Source organism: Schistocerca piceifrons, chromosome 10, assembly GCF_021461385.2.
Source record: "Schistocerca piceifrons isolate TAMUIC-IGC-003096 chromosome 10, iqSchPice1.1, whole genome shotgun sequence".
Taxonomy (NCBI): Eukaryota; Metazoa; Arthropoda; class Insecta; order Orthoptera; family Acrididae; genus Schistocerca; species Schistocerca piceifrons.
Genome location: NC_060147.1, coordinates 122,101,781 through 122,128,452, shown reverse-complemented (window position 1 = coordinate 122,128,452; position 26,672 = coordinate 122,101,781). Strand labels below are relative to the sequence as shown.

General features: G+C 44.4%; 1 protein-coding gene across 1 annotated transcript in view; it reads left to right on the top strand.

The window, feature by feature from the left end:
• Nucleotides 1-726: 726 nt before the first annotated feature.
• The window catches only part of LOC124718751, a 44,815-nt gene continuing 18,869 nt past the window's right edge, over nucleotides 727-26,672 (top strand). The window contains exons 1-4 of the mRNA XM_047244365.1: nucleotides 727-827; nucleotides 975-1,036; nucleotides 2,584-2,902; nucleotides 14,462-14,716. Of these exons, the coding sequence (XP_047100321.1) occupies nucleotides 976-1,036; nucleotides 2,584-2,902; nucleotides 14,462-14,716 (635 nt within the window). The 5' untranslated portion in view covers nucleotides 727-827; nucleotide 975. The remainder of the gene's footprint in view (nucleotides 828-974; nucleotides 1,037-2,583; nucleotides 2,903-14,461; nucleotides 14,717-26,672) is intronic.

Genomic DNA, 26,672 nt, shown 5'->3' with positions numbered 1-26,672 from the left:
TATTATTCCTAGTAACTCTAATTTATGTAATAAATGTGGTCCACTGTATAAAATGCCTTTGATAAGTCAAAGAAAATTCCATTCACGTGGTCGCCTTCGTCCAGTGCTTTAATTAAGAATGACCTTTGTAGTTTGTGCGATAGCCGATTCTGTACCTCTTTTGGGCCTGATATCATGTTGTCCTTTGCAAAGAAGGTTATACTTATTTAGATACTACATTAACCTATTTTTCATTACTTTTTCGATAATTTTGGAAATGGTGGACAGTAGAGAGCTAGGTATGTAGTTTTTTTTTTTTTTTTACATTTTCTGCGTCACCATCTATAAGTATGAGTATTATTTTCGCTTACCTTAGGTCTTCGTAAAAACATCCAAATTTGAATGATTCCTTGATTATTTTTGCTGATGGAGCTTTTAAGGAATTTGCACATTTTGTAAGAACACAGGCTGGAATTTCATCTAGACCAGTTGATTTTTTATGTTTTAATTTGTTTATAACTTGTGCGACCTCTTTCTCAGTTGTCGGATAGAGTGATCCTAACGGCAAAACGTACTGTACTAGGCGTCTTGGTTATTTTATCTATGTGTTGACTCCATTTTACCCTGTTATCGTCCAGGATCCCAAGAATTTTTACACGAGGTGGTTCATTAACCGCAAACAACTAGTTCGGGTTCGACTACTATCGATTTTCGTGGTCGCACCTTTAGCACATCATTTTGACGTCACTTCTGCGCCAGATTCGAGTGACACAAAGTTCTGTCAGGTAACTGTGGAGGGTGACGTGTGGTTGTCGTGTTCGGAACTGATGCCGTGAGGCATTGTCAAGGTAAGTACTGTTGCTATAGTTAACTGATTTTCAGAATTTCAGTGTGCTATCTATCGCTCATGTTATTTGCGTGATTTGACATTTAGCTGTTGATGTAAACTGTGAGGAAGGAGAAACTTTTGCGCTAAAGTATTTAATTTCATGCAGCATGGAAAATAAACCAGAAGCGGTAGGCGGTGACGGATCAAAAGACGAAACTGTGGAAAGTGGTGAGTACATTTGGACTGTTGTATTATCTGATATTAGTGGCGGAGCTGTTCAGAAGTACAGTACTTATTACATTATTCGTGTATTTTAACACGATAACACTAAAACGGGGGGGGGGGGGGGGGGGTGCGGCAGAAATGTTACATTGTTACTAAACCATCGTAAGTTTTACTACTCCATATTTTATTCAAAGGAAGGCAGTATGCATAGTTAGGCACTAGATAACTGAAGTTATTAGCTCTCCAATTGTGCCCTGTTTTACCTCCTACACTTTCAGTACTGTCGATAACCCCGAATTAATATCAACTGCAATCGTAAATCTTACAAAGGTTTTATAGTCTGGACTTGAAGGAATTCTTTGTGTCGCGTGGGATTAATGTACGCCGATAGTAAGCAAAGTTGGAGGTTTAGCTTATTGATGCTTGACTAATGTGCCGCTGGACACGAAAACGTAATTTGCTTTGTGTTATTGGTTTCATTCGAAACACAGAGAGAAGTTGCATTTAGTGCCGGAACAATCAACAGATTTGACTTACTGCATTATAAGGGACATATGTTGGCTTGGTGTGGCTTTCGTCGCATGTCTTCTCACTGGCGCCCATAATTACAAAACCAAATGACCACATTCAAACTTCAGTTTTGGGTCACGTTTTTGGGGAAAAGTGTTGGGAGTGTGCAGATTATCTTAAAGGTACAGAAAAGGGCCATACGGATGGTAGTAAGTAGTAGTAGTAGTAGAGCCCTTTTATTGTCACTACTAAAACCTAAACAGGAAAATCAAGTAAACACAGAATAGTATGCTATATAATGGCCTACGACTGTGACGGGCTGTAATGGGACATTATACATGTAAATGACCTGTCTGGCGTTACCTAAAGGCTAAAAACATAGGCCTACTTATTGTGTGAAAGCTGTTACACTGTAGGCCTAAGTATTTAAAATGACCATAGCTAGCCACTTCATGTTGTTGAATACCCAATATATTAAGCAACAATAAGGCATACTAATTACAGGAACTGTAAGCACTGAAAGAATCAGTTTATTTCATAAACATTGTAGCAACAATTGACAAAATTGATATGATTTGTACTTTTTTACAGATGAAAAAATGTCAGTCGATCAATCAATAACAATTAACAGCACAGGGGAATCATGCTAAAATGTACTGTTGAGGTAAACACCTTTAAACACTAGAGTAAAAGAGTTCTGACAAATCAGTTTTAAATTTATTACTTGTAAATTGATAACTTCTGTGATCTGGTAAAAAAAACTATAAGCATAGGCAAATTCAGAATTTGATAGTCTCTTTTTACCAGTATGGACAGTGAAAAACATTGAAGTTTGGGGTTGCCTGTTATCTGTTTAATCACTTTATGCTCTTTAATATATTGTGAAAAATCTGTTAACTTATGCCCTTTTGTAAGACTTACTTGAATTTCGTCTTTGTGCATTGTAAAAGTGAGCCTACTTTGTAAAGATAATGTGTATGGTAGGAAATATGTATGTGCATATTTGAAAACATTCTACACTGTTTCAACCACATTTTCAGAAGGTGCAGGAAGAAGCTGCCTTTCACACAGACCGAATCTGACAGACTTATCAGATGAGTTGCTGCTAATGGTGCTGCGACTACTGCCACCTCGCGACGTGCGTTCGCTCGGGCTGGTGTCGTCAAGGTTTGCTAATGTTGCTGCCGACCCTTCATTGTGGGTATCTCCAGACTTCAGTCATGTGAGAGGAATGACTTGCAGACAGTTCTGTGAACGGTACATGCCATTCTTGGGTCCGTGGACAACATCGCTGACTACTCGAGGTCCTCTCCTGTTCGTCGGAGTAGCGAGGTACTTAAATGATGAGGCTTTAGACAGGTAAGCTACACAAACACTGCAAGGAGGTTTCATTTCAACAAACACGGTGAGCAAATTTAAAAATAGCAGCATTCTGTGCAAAAAGCTTTAGTACACGCAATACCAACTAATTTGGTAAGCATACACTGCAGTTGACATTCTGGATGAAAGTGACTTGTTGATTTCAAAGGATAGTGATGATGAAATTGGAAATACAGAAGCTTCCGATCCTGCCAGTCTGCTTTGACCCAAGACGTCACAAATATGGCGGAAACGACCATAAACCATGATTCCAATATGGTGCATATAAAGTCATTACGTACACATTATGAGGACGAAAATACACTGAAAAACACACACACACACACACACACACACACACACACACACACACACACACACACACACACACACACGTTCCACAAAAAGCCCAGTGACACTAACAGGTCAAGTGCGGGAAATAGGGGGTTTTTGGGTGGGAACAAACTAAATATAAACAAATTTAGACACCCACCCCCATACAAATCCAAGCAAAATGACGAAAAAAAGAAATCACAACTCCCCAAATACCACTAAGCACAATATCATCTGGAATCTGACATTCCCTTGACCTATACAGGGTGTTACAAAAAGGTACGGCCAATCTTTCAGGAAACATTCCTCACACAAAAAGAAAGAAAATATGTTATGCGGACATGTGTCCGGAAACGCTTACTTTCCGTGTTAGAGCTCATTTTATTACTTATCTTCAAATCACATGGAATGGAAACACACAGCAACAGAACGTACCTGCATGACTTCAAACACTTTGTTACAGGAAATGTTCAAAATGATCTCCGTTAGCGAGGATACATGCATCCACCCTCTGTCGCATGGAATCGCTGATGCAGCCCTGGAGAATGGCGTATTGTATCACAGCCATCCACAATATGAGCACGAACAGTCTCTACATTTGGTATCGGGTTTACGTAGACAAGAGCTTTCAAATGTCCCCATAAATGAAAGTCAAGAGGGTTGAGGTCAGGAAGTGTGGAGGCCATGGAATTGGTCCGCCTCTACCAATCCATCAGTCACCGAATCTGTTGTTGAGAAGCGTACGAACACTTCGACTGAAATGTGCAGGAGCTCCATCGTCTATGAACCACATGTTCTATGGTACTTGTAAAGGCACATGTCCTAGCAGCACAGGTAGAGTATCCCGTATGAAATTATGATAACGTGTTCCATTGAGCGTAGGTGGAGGAACATGGGGCCCAATCAAGACATCACCAACAATGCCTGCCCAAACGTTCACAGAAAATCTGTGTTGATGACGTGATTGCACAATTGCGTGCAGATTCTAGTCAGCCCACACATGTTGATTGTGAAAATTTACAATTTGATGACGTTGGAATGAAGCCTCATCTGTAAAGAGAACATTTGCACTGAAATGAGGATTGACACATTGTTGGATGAACTATTCGCAGAAGTGTACCCGTGGAGGCCAATCAGCTGCTGATAGTGCCTGAACACGCTGTACATGGTACGGAAACAACTAGTTCTCCCGTAGCACTCTCCATACAGTGATGTGGTCAACGTTACCTTGTACAGTAGCAACTTCTCTGACGCTGACATTAGGGTTATCGTCAACTGCATGAAGAATTGCCTCATCCATTGCAGGTGTCCTCGTCGTTCTAGGTCTTCCCCAGTCGCGAGTCATAGGCTGGAAGGTTCCGTGCGCCCTAAGACGCCGATCAATTGCTTCGAACATCTTCCTGTCGGGACACCTTCGTTCTGGAAATCTGTCTCGATACAAACGTACCGTGCCATGGCTACTGCCCCGTGCTAATCCATACATCAAATTGGCATCTGCCAACTCCGCATTTCTAAACATTGCACTGACTGCAAAACCATGTTTGAGATGAACACTAACCTGTTGATACTGCATACTGATGTGCTTGATGCTAGTACTGTCGAGCAATGAGTCGCATGTCAACACAAGCACCGAAGTCAACGTTGCCTTCCTTCAATTGGGCCAACTGGCGGTAAATCGAGGAAGTACAGTACATACTGACGAAACTAAAATGAGCTCTAACATGGAAATTGAGCGTTTCCGGACACATGTCCACATAACATCTTTTCTTTCTTTGTGTGTGAGGAATGTTTCCTGAAAGTTTGGCAGTATCTTTTTGTAACACCCTGTATAGCTCAAAAACATATCCTGATACCAATACCAACATTAACAGCCACACATTGGGATCGAACACTTCCCTTGACCTGTTATCCTAAAGGCATCTCAACATACAGCCGACGCTGTTCAGAGACGCCGGAACTTTAAGCCAGCCTCATTTCTTCACGACACACTGAACACTTCATGATTTCATCCAAAAATACGAATAGTTGAAGAAATGTTATTAGAGGCAACGCACTGTCCCCCGTCATAGCCAACAACTGAAAACTGTTGACCCTGTCAGTCGTATCCATACTTACTAAAGACGTAAAAAAAACAATTTACCAAGTTTCACACACGATGCCACACTCGCAAACTAAACCAAAAACATCACCTAACACACCACCAGAGAGCACCACCGACCGAGCGAGGTGGCGCAGTGGTTAGCACACTGGACTCTCATTCGGGAGGACGACGGTTCAATCCCGCATCCGGCCATCCTGATTTAGGTTTTCCGTGATTTCCCTAAATCACTCCAGGCAAATGCCGCGATGGTTCCTTTGAAAGGGCACGGCTGACTTCCTTCCCCATCCTTCCCTAATCCGATGAGACCGATGACCTCGCTGTTTGGTCTCTTCCCCCCAAACAATCCAATCCAATCCAAGCACCACCGATCACATCAAAACGACACCTACAAACACGCCACTCTCACAAACTAAATTCCGCACCAGCATGACGTCACACACAACAACAGCCTTAACGTCACGGGTCAAAGCTGACGGATGGGATCGGACGCTTGGTTGACCCATGAAATTTTGTTGGAAGTTATTTTGTAAAGCATTTTGGGGAGTGTGTGTATGACACGAGAAGATCCGGCATTACAGAAGTCAGATTCCACCCACCTGCTTTGACCCATGACCTCATAACTATGACAGTGTATACAAAATGACGACGACGTCACTACATATACAAGCCAACAAATGTGAACAAAAGTTAAAATGATACAACGCCTCAGCCCCAAAAAAAGAAAGCTAATGGGACAACCACGCAAAATTATGGGTTTAGGGAGAGACAAGCTAAATATATGACAATAAAAACACTGCAGCATTAAAAAACAAATAGTGTCCAAAAAAATCTAAATTACAGAATATTGCTACAGCAAAAGACAGGAGTTAGACATTTGCCTTGACCTGCATAGCTCAACCGCAGATACAGATACCAAAAAACCAACATCTACTACCCTGAAAAGGGGAATCTGACATTTTCTTTGACCTATATAACTCAAATGCAACTATCAATGCCAAAAAAACAACAGTTACATCTCCAAAAAGTGGGACCAAAAAAACTCAAAAACCCAAATATCCCAGATTCACTACATCAAGTAAAACACAACCGAGCTACCATAAATGTACAACACACAAAACTTTAGTAATTGCTATAGAATAAAATCAAAATGAAAGTCACTTGCCAACAATTGCCTCTGGCAATACCTCCTAAGTTGGCTATTGTGCTCCGCCCCCTGCCCCCCCACCCCCCCCCCCCCCCCCCCCCCTCTTTCCACACACCACATATGAATGTCCATGGTCCGATCTGTGGAACTTTCATCAGTTGCATGTTGTTGCCACAAACATGGCACCTGACTTAGTCTGCAATAAGACCAAAAATCTGCAGAAACTGTGACAGACTTCATATCTTCACCCATCTCAAAATGTAGTGATACTCATTAACTTCACTGTCATAAATATCTAACAAAAAACAATAGGAGAATTAGACTTCTTTCCGCGCAACAAACCCTAAACTAATCAGACCTAACAAAAACACCAAACACTCAAACAGAAAACTTTCATAATGCACTGAAAACACTTCCACAAGCCACATAATGAGACCAGCTAACTAAACTCAAAACCATGTTAGCACAATGACAATGGAAACACAAACGAGACCAATACCACATGTTGAAATCAACAGGTCTTCCACCACCAAAGTAGGGCACCATCAAATACGGCAATATGACATCTACAAATACAATCAGCTCAAAGACTCCTTGCCATAGTGATGCTGCACGCCACAAGACTATTATGTCACGGGTCAAAGTAGATGGTTGGAATTGGACACTTCTGTTGACCCAAAAATCTCAATGGAATACACACAAGTGTTCAGTGGGTTGAAATGGCTAGAAATAATGTTTTTGGTTTACTTCAAAATTTACCTTAGTCATGAGCTGTAAATTTCACATGTTGTAGCAGTATTATTCACTTCTTTGAGCTTAAGTGTGTTTTAATGAGCAGTGACAGATGAAATTTTAAACTCCCCCCCCCATGAACCCGTTGGTGGGGAGGCTTGCGTGCCTCAGCGATACAGATGGCTGTACTGTAGGTGCAACCACAACGGAGGGGTATCTGTTGAGAGGCCAGACAAATCTGTGGTTCCTGAAGAGGGGCAGCAGCCTTTTCAGTAGTTGCAGGGGCAACAGTCTGGATGATTGACTGATCTGGCCTTGTAACACTAACCAAAACGGCCTTGCTGTGCTGATACTGCAAACGGTTGAAAGCAAGGGGAAATTACAGCCGTAATTTTTCCCGAGGGCATGCAGCTTTACTGTATGGTTAAATAATGATGGCGTCCTCTTGGGTAAAATATTCCGGACGTAAAATGGTCCCCCATTTGGATCTCCGAGCGGGGACTACTCAAGAGGTTGTCGTTATCAGGAGAAAGAAAACTGGCGTTCTGCGGATTGGAGCGTGGAATGTCAGGTCCCTTAATCGGGCAGGTAGGTTAGAAAATTTATAAAAGGAAATGGATAGGATAAAGTTATAGTGGGAATTAGTGAAGTTCGGTGGCAGGAGGAACAAAACTTTTGGTCAGGTGAATACAGGGTTATAAATACAAAATCAAATAGGGGTAATGCAGGAGTAGGTTTAATAATGAATAAAAACATAGGAGTGCGGGTAAGCTACTACAAACAGCATAGTGAATGCATTATTGTGGCCAAGGTAGACACGAAGCCCACGCCTACTACAGTAGTAAAAGTTTGTATGCCAACTAGCTCTGCAGATGATGAAGAAATTGAAGAAATGTATGATGAGATAAAAGAAATTATTCAGGTAGTGAAGGGAGGCGAAAATTTAATAGTCATAGGTGACCGGAATTTGAGAGTAGGAAAAGGGAGAGAAGGAAACATAGTAGGTGAATATGGTTTGGGGCTAAGAAATGAAACAGGGAGCCGCCTGGTAGAATTTTGCACAGAGCATAACTTAATCATAGCTAACACTTGGTTCAAGAATCATAAAAGAAGGTTGTACACATGGAAGAATCCTGGAAATACTAGAAGGTATCAGATAGATTATATAATGGTAAGACAGATATTTAGGAACCGGGTATAAAATTGTAAGACATTTCCAGGGGCGGATGTGGACTCTGACCACAATCTATTGGTTATGAGCTGTAGATTAAAACTGAAGAAACTGCAAAAAGGTGGGAATTTAAGGAGATGGGATTTGGACAAACTGATTAAACCAGAGGTTGTACAGAGTTTTAGGGTGAGCATAAGGGAACAATTGTCACAAATGGGGGAAAGAAATACAGTAGAAGAAGAATGGGTAGCTCAGAGGGATGAAGTAGTGAAGGCAGCAGAGGATCAAGTAGGTAAAAAGACGAGGGCTAGTAGGAATCCTTGGGTAACAGAAGAAATATTGAATTTAATTGATGAAAGGAGAAAATATAAAAATGCAGTAAATGAAGCAGGCAAAAAGGAATACAAACGTCTCAAAAATGAGATTGACAGGGAGTGCAAAATGGCAAAGCAGGAATGGCTAGAGGACAAATCTAAGGATGCAGAGGCTTATCTCACTAGGGGTAAGATAGATACCGCATACAGGAAAATTAGAGAGACCTTTGGAGAAATGTGAACCACTTGTATGAATATAAAGAGCTCAGATGGAAATCCGGTTCTAAGTAAAGAAGGGAAAGCAGAAAGGTGGAAGGAGTATATAGAGGGTCTATACAAGGGCGACGTACTTGAGGACAATATTCTGGAAATGGAAGAGAAAGTAGATGAAGATGAAATGGGAGATAAAATACTGCATGAATAGTTTGACAGAGCACTGAAAGACCTGAGTCAAAACAAGGCCCCGGGAGTAGACAACTTTCCATTAGAACTACTGACGGCCTTTGGGAGAGCCAGTCCTGACGAAAGTCTACCATCTGGTGAGCAAGATGTATGAGACAGGCGAAATACCCTCAGACTTCAAGAAGAATATAATAATTCCAATCCCTAAGAAAGCAGGTGTTGACAGATGTGAAAATTACCGAACTATCATTTAATAAGTCACAAATGCAAAATACTAATGCGAATTCTTTACAGTCGAATGGAAAAAGTAGTAGAAGCCAACCTTGGGGAAGATCAGTTTGGATTCCGTAGAAATATTGGAACACGTGAGGCAATACTGACCTTACGACTTATCTTGGAAGAAAGATTGAGGAAAGGCAAACCTACGTTTCTAGCATTTGTAGACTTGGAGAAAGCTTTTGACAATGTTGACTGGAATACTCTCTTTCAAATTCTCAAGGTGGCAGGGGTAAAATACAGGGAGTGCAAGGCTATTTACAATTTGCACAGAAACCCGATGGCAGTTATGAGAGTTGAGGGGCATGAAAGGGAAGCAGTGGTTGGGAAGGGAGTGAGACAGGGTTGTAGCCTATCCCCAATGTTATTCAATCAGTATATTGAGCAAGCAGTAAAGGAAACAAAAGAAAAATTCGGAGTAGGTATTAAAATAAAAGAAATAAAAACTTTGAGGTTTGCCGAAGACATTGAATTCTGTCAGACAGCAAAGGACTTGGAAGAGCAGTTGAATGGAATGGACAGTGTCTTGAAAGGAGGATATAAGATGAAAATCAACAAAAGCAAAACGAGGATAATGGAATGTAGTCGAATTAAATCGGGTGATGCTAAGGGAATTAGATTAGGAAATGAGACACTTAAAGTAGTAAAGGAGTTTTGCTATTTGGGGAGCAAAATAACTGATGATGGTCAAAGTAGAGAGGATATAAAATGTAGAGTGGCAATGGAAAGAAAAGCATTTCTGAAGAAGAGAAATTCGTTAACATCAAGTATAGATTTAAGTGTCAGGAAGTCATTTCTGAAAGTATTTGTATGGAGTGTAGCCATGTATGGAAGTGAAACATGGACGATAAATAGTTTAGACAAGAAGAGAATAGAAGCTTTTGACATGTGGTGCTACAGAAGAATGCTGAAAATTAGGTGGGTAGATCACATAACTAATGAGGAGGTATTGAATAGAATTGGGGAGAAGAGGAGTTTGTGGCACAACTTGACAAGAAGAAGGGACCGTTTGGTAGGACATGTTCTGAGGCATGAAGGGATCACATATTTAGCATTGGAGGGCAGTGTGGGGGGTAAAAATCGTAGAGGGAGACCAAGAGATGAATACACTAAGCAGATTCAGAAGGATGTAGGTTGCAGTAAGTACTGGGAGATGAAGAAGCTGGCACAGGATAGAGTAGCATGGCGAGCTGCATCAAACCAGTCTCAGGACTGAAGACAACAACAACAACTACTGTAATAATGGTGTACTGGGAGGTATATGCCCACTGTGTTCCTCATTGATTAACAGAAAACTGTGAAGAGCAACAGAGGACCATCTGTGTGGAATTGCTTGCGCGTTAAGAGGCTGGCCCTGACAATTTTTTGTCGAACATTGTCACAGGCGATGAAGTGTGGGTTCGTCACATTCGAGAGCAAACAAAACTGCAATATGTGGAGTGACGCCACACTGCCTCTTCTCTGAAGAAAAAGTTGCAACCTGCTTCCTCAGTTGGTAAAAATTGTGGTAATGGTCTTCTGGGACTGCAAAGTGTTATTGTTTGATGTCCTCCCTCACAGTGCAAAGATGAAGTGTACTGTGCTACTCTCAGGAAATTGAGGAAACGATTGCAGTGCGTTAATTGCCACAAAAATGCAAACGAACTTCTTCTCTGTGACAGTGGGAGCCTCTCACCGGTGTGGTTTTGTCGATTTGTATAGACGGGGCCAGTAAAACATGTGGAATAACTGGTATTCCAGCACCGCCTTGGATCTTACTGACTGCTACTGCCTTGCAGAAGCAGCTGCTCAGTCATTGCTGGAGTGCCAGTTATTCCATGTGATTTACTCTCCATGTTAATAGATTTCACTAAAACAATTACTGCACTAGACTAATTTGGGACCTCTCTATTGAATGGACACATGAAATTCATTAAAAAATCATTTTGTTTGAAACTGGAAACAAACCAATGCATTCTGCTGATGCCGGGCTTCACATGAAAGAATTGTCGTGTGGTATTCGTTTGGGCTGACAAGCTACACATTGCAAAAATGGAATTGAAAATATCTGTTAAAACATAAGTTCACAATCTCAATGTCCTTCACAATCATTACAGCGCACTTGGCCACCTTGGATGTATTTCTTTACTTTACATTTTCTTGCACAATAGCTTTCTACAACAGTGCAGGATTAATATCAATCTCTTTAATACATTGCTTTCTAATGTGTCTTGTACTCAAGCTCAATTAGCTCAACCAATATTGTATCTCTTAATTCAGGGAAGAACCTTCATTTATTGTCCAGCTATCTTCCTCAAATCATTGTTATATCATCTCTGGACACACACTATTGCATTGCACAAGTTTACATAAAATATGAAAGAGGTTTTTAACAAAATAACTACTTCTGTATTTTAAATTCAACCATATACATACGAAATAAAGTTTACGATGATGTGGGGATAGCAAGACACGGAGATTTTCCTCATTCCAGTCCCTCCAGGATGGACAGAGGTCCACTTGGCCAGCTATCAAATGAGTACTGGGAATCTTTCCCAGGGGTGAAAGGCGGCCAGGGCACTGGGCTTACTGCCCAGCCCCTCCTACAGCTAGGCACACAAGCAAGCAATACTTCCAGATTTGCTTTTGTGAAAATAAACTTAATAAGAAACTAAATAATGACCTGCCACAAGACTATCACACCTCTCCTGTTTGGCCTGTATTTATCTGATCTTCCAAAAACATCTTAAAATAAATTCTGCTTTGCAGACGATATCACTCCAGCTTGTCACTGAAAAGAGCTCAGTGGGTCAAAGGAAAACTGACAGAGAACTTGGGTATATTCAACTCGTATTTAAAAAAATGGAGACTGAAGCCCAGCACCAATAAGAGTGATGTTTGTGCATCTCACTTCAACAACAAAGACGCTAGCACTGAGCTCAATGTGCAATTTGATGGCAATTTTCTCTGTCACAAGTACCACAAGTATCTTATCACACGTGACTGCTCTCTATCTTATTAAAAAACATCTGGAAAACATGTCAGCTAAGATAAAAACTCATATCATCATTTAGAGGGTGTGTGGCACAACCTAGGGGACTTCGTGTACATCGGCTCCTGCATTGGTTTTTTCTGCTGCATAGTATTGTGCTTCAGTGTGCTTTAATAGTTGTCACACTGTCCTCATCAGTGTACAGCTTAACATGTGTGCGTGATGACCAGTACAATTAGACCGACTGTCTACTGGCTTCCTGTGCTACCCACCACAGATTCGCAAAACTTATACACTGCTTAGAAATTACCACAATATACAAGAGAATAAGGAACTACCATTAATTGTCTTATGAAGAAATACGCTTCGTTAGACACACCTGTCACTACTGTGTGCTGAACAGTTAACTACCAATTACATCAAAGTAAGAGATCTCTGAAACGAGAACTGTTAACACGTCGAAAATTACCGAGTATGGGAATGGTTCGAGAAATAGTGTTTCGATATTGTGGGTATCAAACTTTACAGAAAACTGTGGGTCAAATAAAACAGAACATGCACTGTATATAGTCAGTGCTCTGATCAATTCTATAAATTGTGTATTGCGTAATCTGAGTTATAACTTTGATGCACTGATACAATCTATTAGACTTACTCTGATGAACTAAAACATTCTTAATAGCTAGTTTCTCCATGTTTGCAATGAAATACAGGGTGTTTCAAAATGAATATAGGGGTTTTACCACTTTGTAGCATTTATTACACTGAACTTAAAACTATAAATTGGACACCTTTCTGGGTGTGTTTCCCACCATGCACAATGCAGTGTCGATTTCTGCATTGACGATGACCGTGGACTTCTTTGCACAGTTGTGGTGGGACCGCCGTGTACCCGTTGGTTGTACCCCCTTGACCACACAGGGATCACTCTGCTGATGACAGTGCTGTTAACTCCCCACGTATGCCAAGGGGTAGATGCCCATCCCCCTGGAGCATCGGGACTCTCAGCAATGGCCATCCTGCCAGGTGGCCTTTGCTGCCTCTGGGTGTCCCCCGTGGGGAGGGCCCCCGGTCGGAGTGGGTGGCGTGGGGGCGGATGACACGCGATGACGCGTAATCCGTCATCTCTTGCTGGTGGTGAAACACCAGCAGTCTCGAAGAGTTCACGTGCTCAATTCAACGCACAGAAATGACCCCAGATCCTTCCCCTCCCTGGCCACACCGTGGGAGGAACGCCAGGATAAGGATGGCAGTGGATCTTATTTTCTCCGATACCTTGTATGTTCGAGAGCTGATGGGGGAATCTTTCGTGACGATGAAGCCTCAGTTTTTTGTTGAGCATTTAGAGGACAAGTTTGGGGAGGTGGAGGGCTTGTCCAAAATGAGACCTGGGTCAGTCTCGATCAAAACAGCATCCTCTGCTGAGTCACAGGCATTACTCATTTGTGAAAAGCTGGGGATGTTTCTGTATCCATCAGCTTCAGCAACCCCAGTCACCTCCAGGTGGTCCAGGGTATCATATTTCACAGGGACCTTCTTTTCTAGTCCAACGGTGAGCTGCGCACCTCAGTGTCGGTGCGGTGCCCGGTTGACAGTGGCCCGTACTACTCTGCTCTGTCCTTCTTTGGCTGCCCTGTGACTTCATCTTCAGTTGCCGGACTCGTTATCATTGATTTTAGCAGACAACCCGTCATCGGCTGATTTGGTTTTACATTTCATCTGTGAGGGTGGGTTTTATCATTCGATCTGAGTTTTAGTGCCTGTCCTTTGTCCTTCTGTGTTCTCCACCCTAGTGGTTTTAGGGTGGAGGTTTTAATGTGTTGCAGGGTGGCTGGCTTTTCCTTTTCATTTTTGTGGTTGGCCAGCCACTGTAATCTGCTTCCTTGTTTTACTCTCTTCTGTTTCTTGCATCTCTGTTGTTTTCTTGTCCTCTTTTGCTCCTTTCAGTGGCCGTTGCATTTCCATCGTTCCTGTGGTTTTTCCTTTCTTTCTGTTTTGTTTTCTCTCGTCTATTTTATTCTCACTCTCGTGGCATTATTTTATTATGAACGAGCAACTGATGACCTCGTAGTTTGGTCCCTTCCCCCTCTTTTAAAACAACCTCTCTTTGCACAGAATGTACCCGAATCTTGGTGATTACGTGTCTGGGGAGTTCATCAGAGAGCTGGATGCACGCTGCCCGAACCTCAAGTCGTTGGTGCTGTGGGACCAGCATATTGACGAGAAGGAGGTACGGCCAGGGACGCTGCCGAGCAGCCTCGAGTTCTTGGCGTTCCGCCGCTGCTGGCTTTCGAACCCGCGGCTGGCGGACACATACTTCATGGGCTGCAACACCACACTCTCCCACCTACGGGAGCTGGAGCTACACAGGTGAGGCACTTGTTTCTGCAGAGGGGATCAGCAGTAAGTGGTGAGGCAGAAAGGACAAAGTTTTCTACCTTTACTACATCAAATGTGGTCATTCCCCACAACTGTGATTTTGACCTAGTCTACCTTTATGTAATACAGGGTGTAATATGTTCCAGGACAAATGGGAACTCTGGGAAAAACCTACTAATGTTTTTGATTTCTTCTAATTTTTCATTGTTTTCAGCTAAATTTTTGTAATTTTGTCTTGTAAGAATTTATACTGTTACAAAGAATATTAGTTTAGGTCGCCGCTGCAGCAATAAAACATACACAAGAGAATAACACCAAAATAAAACTTCAGATGCAAATAAAATGCACATCTTCAATACGAGATGCCTTTAATAGGTTCCACAACGAAACATTGTCTCGAAATTTGGTAGAAAATCCGAAGAAATTCTGGTCGTATGTAAAGTACACAAGCGGCAAGACGCAGTCAATACCTTTGCTGCGCACTGCCGATGGTACTGTTACCGATGAATGTGCGGCTAAAGCGGAGTTATTGAACGCAGTTTTCCAAAATTCCTTCACCAGGGAAGATGAATGGAATATTCCAGAATTTGAAACACGAACAGCTGCTAGCATGAGTTTCTTAGAAGTAGATACCTTAGGGGTTGCAAAGCAACTCAAATCGCTTGATACAGGCAAGTCTTCAGGTCCAGATTGTATACCAATTACCCCCCAGGGGATCCACAACTCTTTTGTGGATACGTGCGTAGCGAGCACAGGACCCCGAGCTAATGTGGCCTTCCTTCCTTTCCGGGCTGCATACCTTCCCTTTCCGCATCCTTCCCCATCTCCCATCTTCGCGCCCCCCCCCCCCCCCCTCACCTCTGGCCCTTTCCTTCCCTTTCTCCTCCTCTGGGAGTATGGTTTGTGCCTACGTCCGGAGACGGACACTTGTAAATGTACCGCATTCTTCGCCTTCCTTGCTTGTATGTCTTCATCCTTCCTTTGTCCTTCTCTTTTCCTTACCTCTTCTCTTTACCCTTTTCTCCGCTGCGGCGTTTGAGACCTCTCTTCTTTCCTTTCCCTTTCTCTTTCTTCCTCCCTCTGCGTGTCTGAAGGCCGACCCACACACTTCCATGCGTAGCCGGTGACGGGGTAACGCGTAATTCCCCGCCCCGGGTAGACAGGTAGGACACGTACGTACCCCCTGGTAACAGCCAGGCCCAGGGAGGGGTGATTACCCGAGCTGATACCTTCCGAAAGTGCCGATTGGTCCCTCCGTCCGTTTGTCGGGAGGTGTGACCTGAGGTGTGAACAATCACCTAAGGCGGGAGTGCCCCCAGAGAGGGCCCCCACAAGGGAGGAGCGCGCCATCGGAGACGCCGGTAATCATGGGGGATTCTTCCGCAATGGTTTCCTCACCTTCCACTATGTCTGCTCACAAACGTAAGTTCACTGAGTCTCAGCCACAGTCAGTTCTTCCATCATTGCCACAGTTCCTTGTTGTTTCTCGGTCTGACGAAGGTCACGACTTCTCCACGGTCAACCCTTTGATTATTCAGAAAGGTGTCGACGCAATTGCAGGTCCTGTAAAGTCTTGTTCCAGATTACGGAATGGCACCCTGTTGTTAGAAACACAGTGCCCTCCAGGCACAAAAATTGCTGCGTACCTCACTACTACACACCTTCCCTGTCCGGGTGGAACCGCACCAGACTTTAAATTCCTCGCGCGGAGTCGTTTATACATGCTCCCTTGATGGATTGTCTGATGAAGAAATTCAGCACTGCCTGTCTGACCAAGGCGTAACGGCTGTTCATAGGGTTATGAAAAGGGTTGACACGAACACCATTCCAACCTGTACTGTCTTCTTGATATTTGACAAAGTTCAACTCCCATCGAAAATCAAAGCAGGCTATGAGATAATTTCCGTTCGCCCTTACGTCCCAAACCCTACGCGTTGCTATCAGTGTCAGCGGTTCAATCACACCAGCCAGTCCTGTTCCAATCCGGCCAAATGTGTTACATGTGGCAAGGATGCCCATGAGGGTGCTTGTCCACCTCCATCCCCTTGCTGCATCAACTGTATGGGTGACCACGCTGCTTCCTCTCGAGATTGTCCCGTTTTTAAGGATGAAAAGCTCATCCAGGAAATTAGAGTAAAGGAAAAGGTGTCGACCTTTGCTGCTCGAAAATTATTCGCTAGTCGACAGCCCACCGTGCCTCAGAAAGTAAAAAACAGCACTGTCCTTGCTTCTCCTCGGCCAACAAAGGAGGCGGCCACACAGACTTGCGACCTCACCTTTAGTGCCACGGTCGTCAGATCGGCCAGCGCAAAGATCGCCCGTTCAACCTCACCACTTTCGCCTGCCCACTCTCTGGCTCACCCTTCGTCGAGTTCTGCTAAATCTCGAGCCCAAAAGTCAGACACCAAGACTTCGAAAAAAGAGCATACTCATGAAGAGTTTTTACGTACCCCAACTTCACAAGCATCGGTTCCTCCTTCCTCTAAACATCATACTTCCAAGAAGGCTACAAAGAAACCCAGTTCCTCTCCTTCTCCGCCAAGGCGTGTCCCATCTACAGCACCACCTGGCGGAAATCGCCCTCGGCCGTCCTCTGTGTCGCCGAGGCGCACTGCTGGCGGCCGCTCAACCGGCCGATCGCTGGTGGCAGGAGCTGCTCCTGACCAACCTATGGATCAGGATCTTCTGCCTTCGGCTGAATGCCATTCCATGCTGTCGGTCGCAAGCTCTGAGCAGTCGTTGAGTTGACAGCGACCTTGGTCACATTCCTCCATTTTCTGTTCACCCTATGTCCATTATCCACTGGAATATCCGCGGCATTCGAGCCAATCGGGATGAATTGTCGGTCCTCATACGATCCTACTCGCCGGTAATCTTCTGTCTTCAGGAAACAAAGCTGCGTCCCCATGACCGCTTTGTTCTCCCTCATTTTCAGTCCATCCGATATGATCTCCCCTCTGTTGAAGGCACTCCAGCACATGGAGGACTCATGATTCTTCTCCATGAAACTCTCCATTATCACCCAATCCATTTAAACACTTCCTTCCAAGCTGTCGCCGTCCGTCTTTCCCTTTCCGGATACACGTTCTCTCTTTGTACTGTATACATTCCATCGTCCGCACCAATGGCGCAAGCTGATCTCCTTCATCTTCTTGGTCAGCTTCCACCCCCATATTTGCTGGTTGGGGACTTCAATGCCCACCACCCGCTTTGGGGATCTCCACATCCTTGTCCACGTGGCTCACAATTGCTAGACGTCTTCCACCAAGCAGATCTAGTTTGCCTCAACACTGGGGTCCCTACATTTTTGTCTGCCTCCACGACAAATTTATCTCATTTGGACCTTGCGGGCGGTACTGTTCCGCTAGCTCGGCACTTCGAATGGTTCGCCCTTGATGATACACACTCGAGTGACCACTTTCCATGTGTCCTTAGACTGCAGCCTCAACTGCCCTACATCCGCCCGCAATGCTGGAAGTTCGCCCAAGCCGATTGGACACTTTTTTTGTCACTTTCCCAGCGTCGACGATGAGGTCACACATATTACCGATGTTATTCTTACAGCTGTGGAACATTCAATACCACGCACCTCCGAATTGCCCCGGCACCCCCCAGTTCCTTGGTGGAACGAGGCATGCCGTGATGCAATACGTGAGCGGCGACGTGCTCTCCGCGTTTTCCGCCACCATCCTACTTTGGCCAACTGTATCCGCTATAAGCAGTTCCGAGCGTGATGCCGTCGTGTCATCCACGATAGCAAGAAGGCAAGCTGGAAATTCTTTATTAGCTCATTTAACACCTTCACTCTCTCCTCGGAAGTTTGGAGTCGGCTTCGACGGTTCTCAGGCGCGCCTAGTTTCTCCCCGGTCTCTGGGCTCACTGTCGCACATGACACATTAGTGGACCCCGTCGCAATTTCTAACTCGTTGGGTCAGCACTTTGCTGAGATTTCGAGCTCTTCAAATTACCCGCCAGTGTTTCTCCCGAAGAAACGTGCAGCGGCAGTGCGGCCTCTTGCTTACTCCTCTCAAAATCGCGAAAGCTACAATACTGTTTTCTCCTTGCGGGAACTCCAACATGCACTCTCTTCTTCTCGCTCCTCCGCCCCAGGACCGGATGGTATCCACGTCCAAATGTTGCTGCATTTATCAACCCATAGTCTGCGTTACCTCCTTCGCCTTTATAATCGAATTTGGACCGACAGTACTTTTCCCAGACCTGGAAAGGACAAACATCTCCCCTCTAGCTATCGCCCCATTTCTCTCACGAGTAGTCTCTGTAAGGTTTTGGAGCGTATGGTGATTTACCGTTTAGCTTGGTGGCTGAAATCCCTCAGTCTTTTAACACCTGCCCAATGCGGATTCCGAAAGCATCGTTCTGCAGTTGACCATCTTGTTGCTCTCTTCACTTATATCATGAACAATTTTCTCCGGAAACGCCAAACAGTAGCAATATTTTTTGATCTGGAGAGAGCATACGATACCTGTTGGAGGACAGGCATCCTCCGCACACTGTTCTCTTGGGGCTTTCGAGGTCGGCTGCCCCTTTTTCTTCGCGAATTTATGGCAGAGCGCACATTTAGGGTGCGGGTGAACACTACTCTCTCCCGTACTTTCTCCCAAGAAAACGGGGTACCCCAGGGTTCAGTGCTGAGTGTTGTACTGTTTGCCATTGCCATCAATCCAATTATGGATTGTCTCCTTCCTGATGTCTTGGGCTCCCTCTTTGTGGACGATTTTGCGATCTACTACAGCTCTCAACGGACCAGCCTTCTTGAACGACGTCTTGAAGGATGTCTCGATCGCCTCCACTCTTGGAGCATCGAAACCGGCTTCCATTTCTCTCCCAGTAAGACCGTTTGTGTTAATTTTTGGCGACGTAAGGAGTTTCTTCCGCCCTCCTTACATCTAGGTCCTGTCAACCTTCCGTTTTCAGACGGCGCTAAATTCTTGGGTCTTATGTTTGACAGAAAACTGTGCTGGTCCTCCCACGTTTCCTATCTTTTGGCTCGCTGTCTGCGATCCTTCAACACCCTCCGTGTCCTGAATGGTACCTCCTGGGCAGCGGACCGAGTGGTCCTTCTCCGCCTCTATCGCGCCTTAGTGCGCTCGAAATTGGACTATGGAACCATAGTCTACTCCTCTGCTCGGCCGTCTATTCTTCGGCGTCTCGACTCTATCCACCACCGTGGATTACGTTTAGTGTCTGGAGCTTTTTACACCAGCCCTGTGGAAAGCCTTTATGCTGAGACTCCTGAACCTCCGCTATCCAATCGGCGAGCAGTCCTGAGTCGTTATGCTAGCCATCTGTCTTCCATGCCTGCTAATCCAGCCCATGACATTTTTTTCGACGCCTCCTTTGATGTAGGGTATGCAGGCCGCCGCCCCTCCTCCCTACTACCACCGGGAGTCCGCTTCCGTCAACTGCTCCATTCTCTTTCCTTCCGCTTTCCTAAAACCTTGACAACTTGGGGTACAGCACCGCCTTGACTCCGTCCCCGGATCTGCCTGCTCCGTGACCTTTGTCAATTTCCCAAGGATGGTACCCCTTCACTTGTTTATCGTCGGGCATTTGCTGCTCTATGTGCACAAATGACGGACGCCACATTTATTTACACCAACGGCTCGAAAACATCGTTAGGTGTAGGGAGTGCCTATATTGTTGGCGACACCCCAAATCACTTTCAGGTTCCCGACCAGTGTTCGGTTTATACTGCGGAGCTTTACGCTGTTCTCCAGGCTGTCCACTACATCCGCCGCCATCAGCGGATACAGTATGTTATCTGCTCAGATTCTCTCAGCTCTCTCCTCAGTCTCCAAGCTCTTTATCCTGTGCACCCTCTGGTCCACCGGATTCAGGACTGTCTGCGCTTGCTCCACCTGGGGGGCATCTTGGTGGCGTTCCTCTGGCTCCCGGGACACGTTGGTATCTGTGGAAATGAGGCGGCCGATATTGCAGCCAAGGCTGCAGTCTCTCTTCCTCGGCCAGCTATTCAATCGATTCCCTTCGCCGATCTACGGAGCGTTCTATGTCGACGTGTTGTTCATTTATGGCACACGCATTGGTCGACACTTACCCATAATAAATTGCGGGACATGAAAGCTCTTCCTTGTGCTTGGACCTCTTCCTCCTGAACGCGTCGTCGGGAGGAGATAATTTTAACTAGACTCCGGATAGGGCACTGTCTTTTTAGCCATCGACATCTTTTAAGCGGCGATCCTCCCCCACTGTGTCCCCACTGCTCTCAGCTGTGGACGGTAAGGTACCTTTTAATTGAATGCCCCTATTTTAATCCGTTACGCTCCCGTCTAGAGCTATCGCCTGATATATCGTCGATTTTAGCAGATGACACGCGCTCAGCCGATCGCGTTCTCGAGTTTATTAGTGCCAGTGAAATGACGTCAGTCATTTGAAGCTTTTTTTGGGGACTACCAACCCCTTTCTGTAGTGGATTTTTAAGCCTTCCTTCTGCTTTTAGTTTCTCCAATTTTTTGAGTTTTGTTCTCATTGCTGCTGGTTTTCAATTTCGGCTTTTTACTGTTTCCTAAGTCACAGACCGGGCGCTAATGACCATAGCAGTATTGCGCCCTAAAACAAAAAAAAAAATGTATACCAATTAGGTTCCTTTCAGATTAAGCTGATACAATAGTTCCCTACTTAGCACTCATATACAACCGCTCGCTCACCGATAGATCTGTACCTACAGCTTGGAAAATTGTGCAGGTCGCACCAGTGTTTAAGAAGGGTAGTAGGAGTAATCCATCTAACTACAGACCTATATCATTGATGTCTGTTTGCAGTAGGGTTTTGGAGCATATACTGTATTCAAACATTATGAATCACCTCGAAGGGAACGATCTATTGATACGTAATCAGCATGGTTTCAGAAAACATCGTTCTTGTGCAACGCAGCTAGCTCTTTATTCGCAGAAAGTAATGGCCGCTATCGATGGGTAATCTCAAGTTGATTCCGTATTTCTAGATTTCCAGAAAGCTTTTGACACTGTTCCTCACAAGCGACTTCTAATCAAGCTGCGGGCCTATGGGGTATCGTCTCAGTTGTGCGACTGGATTTGTGATTTCCTGTCAGGAAGGTCGCAGTTCGTAGTAATAGGCGGCAAATAATCGAATAAAACTGAAGTGATATCAGGTGTTCCCCAGGGAAGCGTCCTGGGACCTCTGCTGTTCCTGATCTATATAAATGACCTGGGTGACAATCTGAGCAGTTCTCTTAGGTTGTTCGCAGATGATGCTGTAATTTACCGTCTAGTAAGGTCATCCGAAGACCAGTATCAGTTGCAAAGCGATTTAGAAAAGATTGCTGTATGGTGTGGCAGGTGTCAGTTGACGCTAAATAATGAAAAGTGTGAGGTGATCCACACGAGTTCCAAAAGAAATCCGTCGCGGCGAGATCTATTTACGAAATTTTTGCTTGCATATTTGTGTCTAATATATCTTACTCGATAAATAGTACAATTCTCAAGGCTGTCAATTCAACTAAGTACCTGGGTGTTAAAATTACGAACAACTTCAGTTGGAAAGACCACATAGATAATATTGTGGGGAAGGTGAGCTAAAGGTTGCGTTTTATTGGCAGGACGCTTAGAAGATGCAACAAGTCCACTAAAGAGACAGCTTACACTACACTCGTTCGTCCTCTGTTAGAATATTGCTGCGCGGTGTGGGATCCTTACCAGATGGGATTGACGGAGGACATCGAAAGGGTGCAAAAAAGGGCAGCTCGTTTTGTATTATCATGTAGTAGGGGAGAGAGTGTGGCAGATATGATATGCGAATTGGGATGGAAGTCATTACAGCAAAGACATTTTTCGTCGCGGCGAGATCTATTTACGAAATTTTTGCTTGCATATTCGTGTCTAATATATCTTACAGGGAAATACGTGCTAAAAAAGACCCAGCGTGAAGATTAGTTTTCCGTATTTATTTTAGTTCTTTCGGAGATTACAAATGATACACTGATGAGGGCCAAAAATATAACTACCCTTCAAAAAAGTGAGAGTTGAGTGCTTGAGCAATTTCACATGTAATGGTCTTTTCTATGGAAAAGTGGAAATGATTGATGAAGCCCGCGTTCAGCCAGATAACCTACCAAATATTCAGTGCACAGCAGAGAAATTTGCAATCGTGCTTGTGCTGCTGCAATTTAGGATCCTACCCAACCACACACTGACAAAAAGAACAGCAAATAATTGTTGATGACCAGTATTGTATGTGAAAGCTTAGCTTTTCTTGATTAAAAATATCATCTAGTAGTATTTTACAAAGCAAGAACACACATTATTGTACCATATTTTCTGGAATTCGAAGTTCGCTACTTTCACCCATGTTATAATGTATTTTCACCTGGATAGAAATGCAGTTCCACCCAGAAGGTGTATTTCTAACCGTGAAATCTGTGATAAATTTGGGAATGTTTTTTTCTCGTCCGCGTTTACATTCCTGTTGTTAGATCTATTTATTAGCTGCAGTTGCGATTTTGGCACAGTCTACCTTTAAGTAATAGCTGACTAAAATGAATTGATGCATTGCCCCTATGAAAGGCTCCTACTCACAAACTAATTTGTCAGCTGGCCTACTGATTTCGTGGCAGCCTACACACGCCGTTGTGATTTGTCCATCTAAAGTTCATTGTGTTTATCTTGTAAGATATCCCACTTTGCTTTACACAAACAAAATCGGTGTTTTGCCTTGACTGTTTTAGAGTTAATAATGCCATAAAAAGCTGAGAGAAAGTAATGGGGCAAGAAGTGCTAACACAAGGAAAGAAATTCACCCACGTTCTGGTACTTACACAACTGGGATCAGCTGATTTTCATAATTATCTAAGAGTGGATGAATCGTGTATTTCGGAGCTGCAGATCAGAATAAACCATTCTTTACAAAAAGGAATACAGTCGTAAGGCTGTAAGCTGCAAAGAGGCTGTTAAAATTTCTAACAACTGACAGGAGTTAAGTGGACCTCAAATTTGGTACCGTTGTATCCCCACAATCATCAATTAAAATAATGTCTGACCCATGCAACATGATTCATAGTTCACTGGTAACACAAATTAAACAAAACAAAAGACGTTTGTGTAAATGTTGTTAGTTTATATATGTATGTAGCATAAAAGATGACCTGTAAGTGTGAAGTTTCATTTCAAAAACTGGAAAATCCAGGTTGGAGTGTAACATTATTATGAAAAGGAAAGTTGCTACTCACCATATAGCAGAGATGTTGAGTCGCAGATAGGCACAACAAAAAGACTGTCACAAATAAGCTTTCGGCCAACGAGGCCTCTGTCAAAAATGGACAACGCACACGTGTCCACTCGTGTGCAGACGCAGCTCACACATGAGACACTGCAGTCTCTGGCAGATGATGCCACACTGCAAGCAGCAGCAGCAGCAGTGCACGATGGGAGTGGAAACTGGGTGGTGGGCTGAGGGGAGGCTGAGGCGGAGAGGGGGAGGGATAGTAAGGTGTGTTGCTGGGAGCATGCAGGGACAAGGTGGAGAGGGTAGCTGGGAACTAGATGGAGGGCCGGGGAGGGATGGGGGTGGGGGTGGAGTGGGGTGGAAAAGGAAAAGGAAAGAAGTAAAGAGACTGAGACGGGGTGTGTTGGCAGAATGTGTAGTTCTGGAACGGGCACAGGGAAGATATCGGATGGATGAGGACAATGACTAATGAAGGTTGAGGCCAGGAAGGTCATGGGAACATAGGATATATTGCAAGGAGAGTTCCCACTTGGGCAATGCAGAAAAGCAGGTGTTGTGGGAAGGATCCAAATGGCACAGGCTGTGAAGCAGTCATTGAAATGATGGACATGGTGTTAGGTAGTGTTCTCAGCAACAGGGTGGTCCATTTATTTCTTGGCCACAGTTTGGCGGTGGCCATATATGCGGACAGACAGCTTGTTGGTTGTCGTGCCTGTATGGAATGAAGCACAGTGATTGCAACTTAGCTTGTAGATCTCATGACTGGTTTCACAGGTAGCCCTGCCTTTGATCGGATAAGTGATTGTGACCGGAATGGAGTAGGTGGTGCTGGGAGGATGTATGGGACAGGTCTTGCATCTGGGTCTATTACAGAGGGTTGGCAGCAGGGGTTGTGTAGGGATGGACAAGTGTGTTCTGTAGGTTCGGTGGATGGCAGAATACCACTGTGGGACGGGTGGGAAGGATAGTGGACATGTCATTTCTCATTTCAGGGCACAGGAGGTAGTCAAAACCCTGGCAGGGAATGTAATTCAGTTGCTCCAGTCCTGGGTGGTACTGAGTTACAATGGGCTCTTTGGCCCGATGGTGATACTTCGGGAATTGGTGGGGGACTGGAAAGATAAGGTATGGGAGATTTGTTTTTGTACAGGGTTGGGAGCATAATTACAGTCTGTGAAGGTTTCAGGGAGACCCTCAATATATTTCGAGAGGGGCTGCACGTCCCTGCAGATGTGGTGGCTAGTGTGTATGGAAGGGACTTCTCGGTATGGAACAGGTGCCAACTGTTGAAGTAGAGGTTTTGCTTGTGGTTAGTATGTTTCATATGGACAGTGGTACTAAAGTAGCCATCTTTCAGGTGGAGGTAAACATCTAGGAAGGTGGTGGGTTGAGTAGGACCAGGTGAAGCAAATGGGGGGAGAAGCTGTCAAGGTTCTGGATGAATGTGGAAGGGTGTCCCCACCCTCGGTCCAGGTTGCAAAGTTGTCATCAATGAATGTGAACCAGGTGAGGGGTTTGGGATTCTGGGTTTGTAGGAAGGATTCCTCTAGATGGCCCATGAATAGGTTAGCATAGAATGGTGCCATGCAGGTGCCTGTAGCCATACCCCAGATTTGTCTGTAGGTAATGCCTTCAAAGGAGAAGTAATTGTGGGTGAGGATATAGTTGGTCATGGAGGCTAGGAAGGAGGTTGTTGATTTTGAATCTGTTGGGCCTTGGAAAAGGTAGTGTTCAAAAGTGGTAAGTTCACGGGCATTAGGGATGTTAGTGTAAATGGAGGTGGCATTACTAGTGATAAATAGGGCACCATGTGGTAAAGGGACAGGAACTGTGGAGAATAAGTGGAGGAAATGGTTGGTATCTTTTAGATAGGAGGGTGGGTTAGGGGTAATAGGAACAGATTCTATGTGGGGGCACAGTAACCGGCCACAATGGGGTGTCCTGTGTGGGTGGATTTATGGACTTCAGGAAGCACCTAGAAGGTAGGAGTGCAGGGAGTGGTAGGGGTGAGAAGAGAGGACTTCAGGGAGAATTTCTGGGATGGGCCTAAAGATTTGAGGAGTGACTAGAGATCCTGCTGGATTTCTGGAATGGGGTCACTGTGGCAAGATTTGTAGGTGGATGTATCTGATAGCTGGAGTCCTTCCGTCAGGTAATCTTTGAGATTCAAAACACCAGTGGAGCCTTTGACCGCAGGTGGGATTATAAGATCAGGATCATTTTTAGATGGTGGACTGTGGTTCTTTCTGTGGATGTAAGGCTAGTTTGTATGTTGTGAGGGATTTGTTGAATGATGGTGAGGTTAAGAAGTGTGGAAAGTTAACAGGGTGATATGGGGGCAGTGGGGGTGGATCACAGTTGTCAGGTTCATTTCAAATTCGAACAAGGAAAACTTCACATAGTGGTGGCGCACATCACCTAAGAAATACATCTACAGATACGTAAGAAATGAAGTATTTAGCAGCAATCAGACCTATGAAAAAAATTCCACACTTTACTCTTCGTAGCAGAAGGCTTTCACTTAAAACAATGAAGCAAGTACCATATATTTTATAAATTAAGGGCCACTGAAAGTCGATAGGGGTTGGCACGACAGCGCTACTCGTGGCAGAATTTGTTGGGTGGAGTGTTGGGGGCTCAGCTGTTGGGCTTTTCTATCTGCCCAACATCCCAACAAAGACTGTTTGTCAGTCGTTCAGAACACCTAAACATACAAAATGTGTTGCTC